The sequence below is a fragment of the Cyrtonyx montezumae genome, unplaced genomic scaffold, assembly GCF_038088225.1.
Source record: "Cyrtonyx montezumae isolate F1298 unplaced genomic scaffold, pur_monq_1.0 scaffold_8, whole genome shotgun sequence".
Lineage (NCBI taxonomy): Eukaryota > Metazoa > Chordata > Aves > Galliformes > Odontophoridae > Cyrtonyx > Cyrtonyx montezumae.
In genome coordinates, this window is record NW_027072089.1 from 57157809 (window position 1) to 57170397 (window position 12589).

The 12589-nt window shown below is 39.1% G+C and overlaps 1 protein-coding gene across 1 annotated transcript in view; it reads right to left on the bottom strand.

The window, feature by feature from the left end:
• The window catches only part of TEX10 (testis expressed 10), a 43559-nt gene that overhangs the window by 13839 nt on the left and 17131 nt on the right, over positions 1 to 12589 (bottom strand). The window contains exons 7-9 of the mRNA XM_065753536.1: positions 11634 to 11769; positions 9109 to 9284; positions 7641 to 7818 (exon numbers count right to left, since the gene is read on the bottom strand). Coding sequence (XP_065609608.1) covers positions 7641 to 7818; positions 9109 to 9284; positions 11634 to 11769 — 490 coding nt within the window. The remainder of the gene's footprint in view (positions 1 to 7640; positions 7819 to 9108; positions 9285 to 11633; positions 11770 to 12589) is intronic.

A 12589-nucleotide genomic window follows, 5' to 3' on the forward strand; every position in this document is an offset into this window, starting at 1 on the left:
GAAGCCTAAGATGAAAAATCTGAGTTTTCTGTTCAAGGAAACTGAAATCCAATTCTTTCAAATTCCAAGAAAGTGCTTCTGTTGCCATAACAGAGGATACTCTGGCACACAGTGTTCCTGAAATTTTACAGAAGCATTTAAGCATTTGAAAGAGAACAGGCTGAGAAACCTAACTCACTCCGTGCTGAATGAGCCCATTAAAAATTTAGTTTAACCACTGATCAGAGATTTAAATCAAGGCCTCCTACAATTGTCCTTTCACTTTCAGGTTACAGATTTGTTCTGAAAGGAGTTTCCTAAAAGGAGTTCTGTATGTCTTCCGCTGGTACACTCCTGAACAGGTAGATACTGTCAGGAACAGCCATCAGCTGATTCACCCATTTCTTAGAAAAACAAAACTGAAGTCCACCAGACCCCAACTCAGTGAAAAATGAATTAAGAAAGCTTAGCTATAATCATTATATATTTAAGGAGTACCCCTCTTTGAAACAGTCCAATGACCAAGTCTCTCTGTTAGGAATAGGCCTCCCTTTCAGAGGAAGGTAGCAAACCTGAATTTTCTGCATCCTCAGCAAGTGTGTTAAACACTGAAATACTGATAACAAATTGCCTTCTGAATTCATCAGGAACAGAAAACTTACCAAAGATCTACATCCAACAGACAACCAGGACATGAGGAAGGCATTCAGCCATCTTATGCCTATAGGCAGAACTCACTTATCTCTGTTCACTATAGAAGAAATTGTGCAGGTTCCCAACTCAGCAGAACTCTCCTGAGGACTCAGGAGATGTACTGTTGTAACCTCTAGCAGCTAACACATGACATTACTGAACCAAACAAAGCAGAAAGGAATAACCAAGACATGATGGCATTCACTCCTGAGCCCTAAGGGAACACAAGGATGAACTGAACAGCTAGCGGCCGTGAGTTAAGCTTCCACCTGAGAAGCTACCTGGCATCTAGATGTGAAGTGGGGAACATGATGCCAACTGTTCATTAATATTAAAATAAATTGACCATAACTAAAGTCTGTAAAATTAACATCTGCACTGGACAGATTTATACACGCTACCACGATGGATAGAAGTAGTTGATACATGAAAATGTATTTTGGGGTTGGGAACAGATAGCGTTTTCTCAAAAATAACTTTTTGCATTACATGGCTTTTAGAAGCATTCTTAAGGGGGAAACATACATGAATAAGGAAAAACCTGTAATACTCATGAAAAAGAAATCCAGAAAACTAAGAAGCCACAATGTAGGAGAGAAGGTCTTTACATGAAGAGAGATCAATCAGGTGTTGTGCTCACAAGTCTTCCGAAGAAGCGAAGAAATGGTTTCCTCTTTCTTTTGACTTCCTATTTCAATGACATAGGTCATCTATACTTTCTGAACACGGTGAGCCTGATACCAGCCCAGAGAGTTCAACCATCTATACAAAACCACTTAGCTAACTCTCACTGGGAGCAGGAGACTTCCACCAAGATGCCACAGCAGCTTCTCCTGAGTTGAGGTCTCCCATTTGGGCAGCACACAGCTCAGTGATCACTGTCCAAGATGTTGACTAAGACCCTTCCAGGACAGTATGATGTAGGTCTCTCACCTAGCAAGTCTCCACACAGAAGGACTACAAGCCCCTCATGTTTTACATACGCACCAAGCTGCACAACTAGCAGCAGTGCCAATGACCTTTAACTTGGTGCCTGTATGTAAAAACACCAGTAAACATAAGGTAAAGAAACAACCATGGAGTTAGCTGGCATTGAAGAGTTTGGCAAGCACATTACAACACATCCTCAACATTCCCACGTTCTCATTCTCAAGAATTATGTGAACATAAACAATGAAACACACTGGAAGGAACAAATCCACATGTTAAACACCGTACTAGAATGGGTGCACAAAACAAATCAGTTAAGTGTTACACTGTCAGTGAGGATCAGGACACCGTGTCTGCAGACCAGATTTTGAAAGGGCAGGAAGCCGAGACATGCAAACATTGAAATTATAGAAAATTCAGCATCTTTGAACTCTTTTCCAGCCCTGCCTCCACCTCATTTTCATTCACACCAACTCAGCTGCAGGTAGCATGCGTCTTGAACATGAACTACGAGAGCAAGTGAAGAGCTTTTCCTCTACCTTTAACAGGCTGTTGTATGTAGGCAATCATTTGCTAGCGGTGTGAGGTTATCTCTTTAAGGATCAAGTGCTTCCATTTGGAGATGTGTCAAAACACAACAAACATCTGGAAGGAATTAAGAAGGATTTGCAGAAAAATATGAATCCTATTTTAAGAAAAAGATAACAATTTGAGCTATGCTTTGTTAAAAGTAAGCCTGTCTGCTACTCATTTGCTCTAAGGTTGTGAAAGCTGTATGAAGAAAAAAGATGCTTACGCATTATAAATGACAGCACAAATCAGAAGAAACATTCACTAACGAGCAAAAGGCATTTACCGCATTGCAACCGTAAATGCAGTAATATAATTCTTCTCTTGGTTAGGGATATCAAACTGCAAACAAGAATGTGGGGACAAATTTAGAGGCTATGTCCTTAAAAGCTTAGCATTCTCCCTTTCAAGTCTTAGGCTTCACATTACACAGAGCAAGATTTGGATGAAGGAATGAGCTATGAAACACCCCAGATCTGAATCTCAGGGTGAATACAGTCTTATATTCTTATATTTTTCTTAGCAACCTATTCATAACAACTACAACTTCCTTCACCTGTATGCTTTTCAGCTTATACTCCAAGGTGAATCCAGTTAACCTTCCTTTGTACCACTTGTAATGACTTGTACCACTTGAAAGCAGGGATGGAGGGAGGGTGTTGTTTTATCTCAAATGAGATAAAAGCCCTCATACGCAGAGACTAGTTACAATATTCTCTCCAAGATTTTCCCTGCTTGTAAATACTTCCTGGAGATGTTCTTCCTTACTACAACAGTGGATTCCATAAGTCTTTAATAAAGCAGAGTGCAATCTCTTAGTGACCTACACTTCACATTCTCACTGTGACTCCTCAAGCCATGTTGCAGAAGGCTGTAGATCACGTAACTGAGTATAGAGAAGTAGTAATAACTAAAAACTATGTCCTAAAACAACTTCAGATAACATATCTGGTGTTCGTTATAGCAGAAAGTAGAAGTCCACTCATGTTCTTCCCAATCACAAGACTCCTGAGGGCAGTAGGAACCAACATGCCCACTTGCTCGATGAGATGCCAACTGCCATTCTTTTCAGAACAGTTTAAAGCACTCTCTCTTAAGTAAATAGTCCATTTACAGGGATGGAAGTGATCCCCAATAATAACTTATAAAGACTAGGACTTCCCACATCATTTATATCTTGCTCAGACAAAGTGCTTAGCCTTCATCCTCCATTTCTACTGCAACAGAAGCAGCTGGGAGAAGCCACTGGCTATCTTACTTACGCACACTTCGTATGAGAAATACCACAGATTAATTCCCTCCACACACCTTTTTACTTTAAATCTAGGCAATACAATGTTATCTGTTTAATTCCCTGTTGCAGCGATTTCCAGATGCTCCATTTCAGTAGATAAAGAGGTTTTAAAAGCTCATAACTATTACGCATTAATAAAGCATACAAATAAAGCATACAAATAAACTGCATTCATGTAATTATGCCGAACAGATTTTCCTTATTTGTACCACAGAACACATTAAGAGGAGACAGAGCTTTTCCCATAGCATCATCATTCTAATATCTTAGTTAAGATATTTGATTATGACGTCATAGTCTGCATTTCTTAATCCAAATTTTGTAGAATAGAATACATCACACTAAGTACTTGGATTATGTTATCTGTGAGGCTCCTTTGAAAACAAGCATTATCTTATTAAGAGTATTCTGTGCTCAACACATTTTAACCGTTCTTTAATTAGCAGAGATCTACTATTTGATTATCTAAAAGCTATTCCAATAAATCATGAATGAAAAATAATTTTTGATGTTAACTGTCTTGGGAACGTGGCATGTTGCATCACAATGAAAAGTTTGTCTTAATACATCAAAGCAGTGCCATCTAAATAATGACAACTCCATCTTGCAGATTCAGGGCAAACACTTAATAAAACATTTCCCATATCCTTCCATTTGCTTCCATAAGTGTTAGCCTGTTAGAGGCTTAAACCAGAGAGTGACTCAGAACTCATCTCCTTCCAAGAAGCTCTTCGCTCTAATTTCTCTCACTCTGACCATGCACAGACAGTTCTCGTGTTCCTCCAGACCCTTCCTCTTCTACAGGAGTTTTCATCCCCTGACTCTCCATCTCTCAAATCCCAACCTGACTGGATTTAAAGTTAATTACATCTCAGATCCTGCCCAGTAGGCACTGGAGAAGAAGAGAGGGGAAAGTAAGCCAAGCCACCACATTCAATCTCTCATTTTCATGTGAAATTCATCATCTGTATCTAACCTAGAGAACTGACAGCAGTTAGGCTCGCTCCCTGGCAGCAGACATCAATTAGTGTTGTCTGGCCATGTTCGCACTTCTAAACTGCCACCAATCTGAACAGTGTGGCTCTATTTAAGCCACTGTACATTTCCAAATGGTCCTTGGCCTGCACTCTCTGGGACAGCTTTAGTCAACAGAAGCCAAAAGCGTGTCAGGAGCTGTTCTAGTAATTTAGCAGCACAGGTGATCACTCTTACAAGCCTTCCTGTTACGTACAGCAGTAGTGTCCACATGCAGTCCACCATGGCTCACTTGGTGGCCTCCTGCAGACCACCTGGCTGTACATTTTACCATCACAAAAATAAGAAGAACACAGTATGTCTTAAAAATCAATTTCCCCATCAACAAAAGCTTTCGAAGTATACAATAGTTATAATTTCATGTCCACTAACTGATAACATAACAGGACTGTGGTTTAAGCCATCCAGATACATTTACTGTGTACTTTAATAGTTTGCACACAAGCACACACACAGTGTGCTTTTTCAGTTTATGATTGTTCCTGGGATAATTTTAACAGTCTTATTATCATCCATATGTACATCCATCAGATCTACTTTCACACAGCTTCTCCCCAGCAAGCATACATGGGCATGTATGCACATCCTCAGACGTACGTAAGAACATACATGGTCCATGAGTCAAAAATAATGTGGAAATAAAGGCCTTCAAAGACACTGAAAACAATTCCCACATACAGCAGTGAGCTTCTGATGCTACTGAATGCAATCTATTAAATGCATGACAGATAAGCAGGTGGCTTAGCAAAAAGAAATTTATGAAAGAGAACACAAATGCAACAGAAGAAAAACAGTGCCACCTAGTGACAATACCGTTTGGACTGATAAATGAGGCCTCTGAAGGAGCTGATTTCTAACAGGTGCTTTAAACAAAGTTTAAAGCTAAAGCTACAGAAAATCTCCAATGAATCACACTGGGACACAGCACTACTAAGTTATAAATATCATTTTGAAATAGTACTGTTAGTCAAGAACTTCATGTTTAACTTAAAAACACAATGACACAATTCTAATAAATGACTGCCTGAAGTTTCCTAGTTCTTCTTTCTTTCGTTTTATCCTCTGTCATCCACAGTATACTTTCATCCATTCAATTCTAAATATCTCCTGTGGCACATATTCTATACCCTCTTCTGACACATTTTACTTTAGTACACATCTCTAGCACTCTAAGCAATTATTTTTCTTACGCTTCGTATCTGTATTTTTAATCCTGATAAAAATGTTTTCTCCCATTCCTTTTCAAAAGCCTTTTACATACACAAGTTCCCCCTCCTTCCCAGTCTTCTTTGCCTAACAATGCCAATTTGTTAGTCATGCACCATTATCACAGCTAACAGACTTTCTGTTCTTTAGTCTGCTCTCCTTTAGACTCAGTCCAGTTTGTCCACATCATTACTTAGAAGGAAGCCACTAATCTGAAACCATTATTTAACATAACAGGTAATGAAGTTTGTAAAAGCCCAGACAGAGCTCAGATCTAGAGAATGGACTACTGTTTCCTCAACTGCACAAATCTCTTCCCAACAAGAAGACATACGCAACTGTTCTGTTCTCCAGAAGTTAATATCAACTGTTACTTATCACTCTGCTTTTTGCACAGCTGGTGGCTAATTTCAGTCACCAAAGAATGGTCCCAAAGAATTTTCTTTCTAGACATCCACTTCACATCAGCCACTTTCTGACATAATAGGTTCTCCAGTTCTTAAAGGCATCCTGTGACGAAATTCTTACGATAAAAGTCTTTGATCATGATCAGAAAATACACCTTTCACAAAAAAAGTTTTTGAGCCACAGCAAAAAAAAAGTCATCTCTTTTCAAGCCCTTTAAGATTTCTGCTACAAAAGTTGGCAGCGTAGGTGAGAGTATTCTCAACGCTGTTGAATTCACTTTGTCTATAAAAGCCTTATTTAAATCTTTACAAGGACTTGTGTTATTTTCAGGTGCATTTCTAAAGACAATGGATCAAGTTCCTGTTTAACAGTGACTCCTCTTAACGCAGTGAGAACTGTCATACCGAAGAGGAACAATGCTCAGTTAAGATTAGAATCTCTTTTCAAAGTCTCATTTTTCATAGTTACTTCAGATCAACTTCTTAGGAAGATAATCCACAACCTCTGAATGCAACTTCATGTAAAACATGTTCCAAATGCCATAAATTAAGGTAAAAGGACTTTCTTTGCGCCTCTGAGAAATGAAAGTTGCTCCTTCTCCTTCGCCACCAAGATGTAACCTCCTTTTGGTAAGTATGCTGCCCTTCAGCACTCTCACATCTTCTGCCAAAATGATCAAGTGCTCACAGCCCATCTGCACCTTCAGATAATCTTCAGAATACAGCTATGTTGTTACTACAAAAATCTCCCAAACTGAAAATCAGATGAGACCTAATTAAAAAATAATGAAGCACCTCAGTGTTTATTACTGTCTTCAGTTCTTGAAACATTTTCCCTTGATTTGTTCACTTTGCCAATGAATTTCCAGCTTATGGTAATGAATTATTATTATTATTATTATTATTATAGCTGCAGACCTTTAATATCATCTACCTCCATGCCCCTGCTATAGGCAGGGACACCTCCCTCTAGAGCAGGTTGCTTGAAGCCCTATCCAGCCTGGCCTTCAATGCTTCCAGGGAGGGCCTCAAAACCTCCCTGGGCAACCTATTCCAATGTCTAACAACGCTCACAGGAAAGAATGTCCTCCTAACATCTAGTCTAGATCTACCCTCTTCCAGTTTAAAGCTATGTGCCCTTCTCCTGCTGCTACAAGCTCTTATAAAAAGTCCTTCCCTGGCTCTCCTGTAGGCCTCCCTCAGATACTAGAAAGCCCAAGCACTTATGAAAAAAGCTACCATCAGTGGCAGACCAAAGGCCACCAGTGTTAACGCTGTAGGTAGAGAGCATAAAAAATAGGAGTCTGTGACCAAGCACTGCAGAAAATCGGTCAGTGTTAAGGACACAGTCAAAGGGAAAGTCTAGGAGTATAATTTGAGAGCATTAAGCCACATTCATGGTGTCAGTTCTTACATTCTGTACTGATCTTCCATGTTCTAAACAAGTGCAACCAGTAACCACGTTCACGTTTAACAAAAACACTGGTGCTTTTATTGCTCGTGAAGGAGCGGGTTAAGCACATTACCTCATGCGCAGTATCCCAATAAGGGTGGCCGCGAGCTCAGAGGACATTCTTCCCATGATACAGCAGCGACTCAAGCAGGTCAGCAGGCTGGCGGGCAGGCACGGGAGAAAGTACACCAGCTGCACCAGCCGCCGCTGGGCCTCGGCTGGGAGAAGAACCAGAGTGCCATCTAGTGGGTCTGAAACAACACAAAGAAAGAATTACAAGCTAGGAACAAAATACATTTTAGATTCTCCTAGAGTCGCTAAGAAATTTTAGCATAGCAACATTTGGAACATTCTCTCTTTTGATATTTATTTAAAGTGTGGAAATCTGTTGTCTCACATTTAAAATTTCACATTTTCAAGAACAAGGAGACCGAGCTCATCTTCGAACTGAAAATAAACCAGGCCACTTCATACGCCTTGGTTGAGACAACTAAGTGTATCACAACACTCGCAACAAAATCGTCAGACCACACAACAACGTGTCTGCAGAGAAATGTATTTTCTTTTTAGCAGAATAGTTTACAGGTACAGTATATGAATGGAAGAAAAAATATTTGTGAATTTCTAGAAAGAGCATTAAAAATGTCAAATTTCAAACTTCTTTAAAAACTTCTATCACAATGAAGTCCTGCTAACTTTAACCGATTTTCAACTTTTGCAAGTGACATACACGGAATTTTTTTTTCTCTGAAAGACTGGTCAGGCACTGGAATGGCCTGCCTAGGGAGGTGGTTGAGGCACCATCCCTAGCGCTGTTCAAGAAGCGTTTAGATGAGGTGCTAAGGGATTTGATTTAGTAGTTGGGTAGGGATAGTGATAGGAGGATGGTTGGACTAGATGTTCTTGTAGGTCCTTTCCAACCTAATGTACCTAGGAACCTATGGTGCCACGGTTCCATTCAATCTTCGTTGTGAGATACTGACCAGATCTCTCCACAAACAATACACACTTGACATTCACTTAGATACACCTGTGTTTTCTGCACTGTTCAGAGAAGGAAAACGAAGCTGTGAGGGGTCTGGAGCACACGCCTTATGAGGAGCAGCTGAGGGAACTGGGATTGTTCAGTCTGGAGAAGAGGAGGCGCAAGGGAGACCTTATTGCTGTCTGAAACTACCTGAAGCGAGGCTGTAGTGAGCTGGGGTCAGCCTCTGATCTCGTGTAACCCGTGATGGGACTGGAGGGAACGGCCTCAAGCTGCGCCAGGAGAGATTCAGGCTGGACATTAGGAAATAGTTCTTTTTCAAAAGAGTGGTCAGGTGCTGGAATGGGCTGCCCAGGGAGGTGGTGGAGTCACCGACCCCACAGGTGTTCAAGGAACATTCAGGCATTGTGTTGAGGGACGTGGTTTAGAGAGAATTATTGTTGGACTGGATGATCAAGGCCTTTTCCAACCTCGGTGATTCTATGATTTTCAACACACTGCAACTTTCCTGCCAACTGAATGAAAAAAATTGGAATGCTGTAGTGCAAAGTCTTACCGTATATTTGAACAGCAGTGGCTTGTAAACTTTGCAATAGTTCCTTGTTCGCACGAGAAGCAGCAGAATGAATGATATCAATGAGCTGATTTGAAAGCTCAGGGTTTCTCAGGCCAAGCAGAGCAAGTTGCTGAGGCAAACCAGCCAACCAGCGAGATAAAACTTTACTTCGACTTCTAAAGAAAGGGAGGAAAAAAACCACAACCATTTACCCTTTCTAGTCTTGACTTGCTGTAATGTTAAGTGTAATTAAATTACAACTAACTGCAATAAAATGATTCGCTTATAATAATACATTAATATTTCCTATGAAGAGCTGAGCACGCTGGCGTGCTACTAGGGTTATAATAAAGGTATTTATTTGGTCCATAGTTTTTGCAATACATACTTTCAACTCTTCTTGAAAGTATTTCTGTGAACTGTAGGCAAAGCAACATTTTCATTTCTCCTGAGTTCTATCATTTTGTATTTAATGAATTATGAGTCAAGCTGAAATTCAATGTGATTACTATATCCTGAATACTACTGAACTCCCCAGTCAAGCTCTTACTCTTTTTCGCAGACTTTCAAATTCAATTACACCTTTACTGACATCTTGCTTTTCAAATCAGATACGTCTTAAAAGAGAATGACAAACTAGAACTCATTCCTTTCAGTAGGAGTTGATAACACTACTTTAGTTTATTTTCTTTCTCAATTCAATTACTACAGTAGATCAAGTATTTATGTCAGCCATAATGAAGTTCCTCATCTTCTTTCCCCCCACTGAAGATCTCAAACTTCTTTTTCATCTAGTTTCATTTCTTAATCAAATGATGATTAAAAAGCAACAATATTAAAAAATGAGACTAAAAAAAGTAGATGTTTTCAAAAACAAATCCAAAACTTATTACCTCCTCCCCACCAAAAATACTGACCTGACAATATTGCTCTGTCTTTTTAAATTTTATTACATTTTTATTTACATACATAATGAGAATGATTAAAGTTTTTAGATGGTCATCTACTCACACTGTCCAAATTTGTATTTCTATATTTAAAAAAAAATGTATATTCAAAAAAAGTAAATACTTTTGGTGCAATTTAAATATTAATACAATAATTAAGAATTTTTGTATCCTATTTATTGCCTCACCACTGAATTCCTATGGCATGTAGGCAAACTACCTCAGCTGTGACATCCTAAAGGTGCTGTTATTCAAAGACATTCACTCTCTTAACAGATCTATTACCTCCAGATATTCAAAATCACACTGAAAACTTTGACCAATCCATGTATGTAATTACTCTCCCTACCCACAAGCCATTCAGAGACAACAGTAATTCATTTTCCCTGTGAACATTAACACAAAGCAGAACGCTGCAAACGCAGAAACCACTATCAAAAGGAATTATAAGGGGAACTGGAAGAATAATTTAGTTCCATTTGCAGGATTAGCAATTAGAAAAAGGATATTTGACACAAAAATCATGATGAAGAAATGTCTACAGAGAAACTTTCTGTTACTGAAAATGCCACCATTCTATGTAGAGAACTGAGTATATATACACACACACACACACACATACATGTATATATGAAAGAAAAACAGGATGTTCCCTAGCTTTTTTCCCGTCCCTGAAATTCCCTCCATTATTTCCTGCTGTTAAAACAGTAGAAGTAGTCTCTAGATCCAATTATCTATATTCAGTCTTGCCCATTTTACAAGACTTGACAGAGTAGAAGAACTGCAGAAAAGAATTCCCAAAGACTGACTTCACTAATGAGCAGCACCATTTCTGGGAGCCCTGAGGTTTGATTTTTACCTAGCAACAGAAGCAGATATTGTGGATCTAATCATATGTCCTTCTTCAGTTCTCAAAACTGATGCAGACTGATCTGTATTTAAGGATTTTTCATAGCTGGAATCAAATAAGTTGCCAAGTCTCAACTTTTCTAGAATAATTTAGGCACTGAAAAACTCTAACAGCAACACAGAAAATCATTTCCTCCTACCTGAAGCAATTCTGGTATGTAATAGATTCAAGAAACTGGGAATCAAAAGGACAAGAACATTTTCTTAATCCTAGCCTCTTCAAAGCCACTCATCCAAAGTGATCAAAGCAAAGTTTTTTATTAAATAAAATAACACAATAGGCTAGACATGCACTAACAGAACTACTTAGTCACAAGTCCACGACCTCGGGCTGGAGTAACGGATGCAGGTCCATTGCTATAGATGCACAGCACTGACAACCTTAGGGAAGGTTAACACACAATGAGAAACAATGAGGAACAGTGAGCTTGCAGCAACTTACTGCAAGTTAAACGTTAAACCAAGTACTCGTACTAAGGAAAAAAAAGACAGAGGCTTATATGTATCAACCTCAACTCAGAGAGAACCAGAACTTTGAAATTTCAGTAGCACTGCCAAACCAGACCCACATGAACATTTCACAACACACAGACACAGAAAATTAATATTCTTACTTTTGAAATAAATACGTTGTGTTGGAATGAAAAAGAATACCAAAGTGTTTTTTACCTGATTCGTTGAGTCTTTGAATCTTCTTTTTGGTAAACTCTACTAAAAAATTTCAAAAGCAGTGTACGGACAGGAAAGAGGAGATTCCTTTGCTGGTATAGCGTATATACTGCTTTAATCAAGGGTTCTGTAGCCACTAGAAAGAAAAAAATAATAATAATTTGAAACAGTGCTTTTCAATCTTCTGATTTCACGCATATATACTGATAATACGTCCTGTGTGTGCATCTGAAAATATGAGCAGTCATCTCCAAAGGACCAAAATGTTTCACAACAACTGCTGAACACTTCTAAATCATTACATCACCTTCTTGTGCACCTTATGAAAAAAAGCAAAAAGCAAATGCTCAGAGCCTCCTGAAGACAAATAAGCTCATCAGGTTGCAAGGTAGCTCAGAACTAACGAAGTCCTGTTTTCCACAGCTCCGTTCCACAGCCTTCTTCCCTACAGCAATAACAACATTCTCCTTTACTCTTCATCTATGCATCGGTGCCTTCAGCTATCTTTCTCCCTACGCACATCAATCTGGTCACCTCTCCACATCTTTGAAGCAGCCAGCTCCAAGTCACGTTTGCTGATTAACCAGAAAATGCATACTTCCACAGGCAACGGTGAGTCACTACAAAGAGAACTGCCAAACTTGCAACCTTTTCTTCTCTGTAGCTTCAGACAGCTACGCTTTATCATCAGACTTAAAATGATGTCTGAGTTCTAACCTCACGTTAAAGTTGGCTAAAACTGCTCAGAAAGTGAAGAAGGTACAATACACTAAGAACAAGATGAAACATCTTTAGAAGCCAGTCTAAAATACTGGAAGTAAAACTTAAGAGTGAAAAGACCATACAGACCTTTGTTTTCCATTCAAATGAACAAAGCAGTTTAAGTTATATATCAAAACCAGTTAAAGTAACAGAACTGAGCTACTTTCGTCCACAGAAACGTTTTAACAAGAATG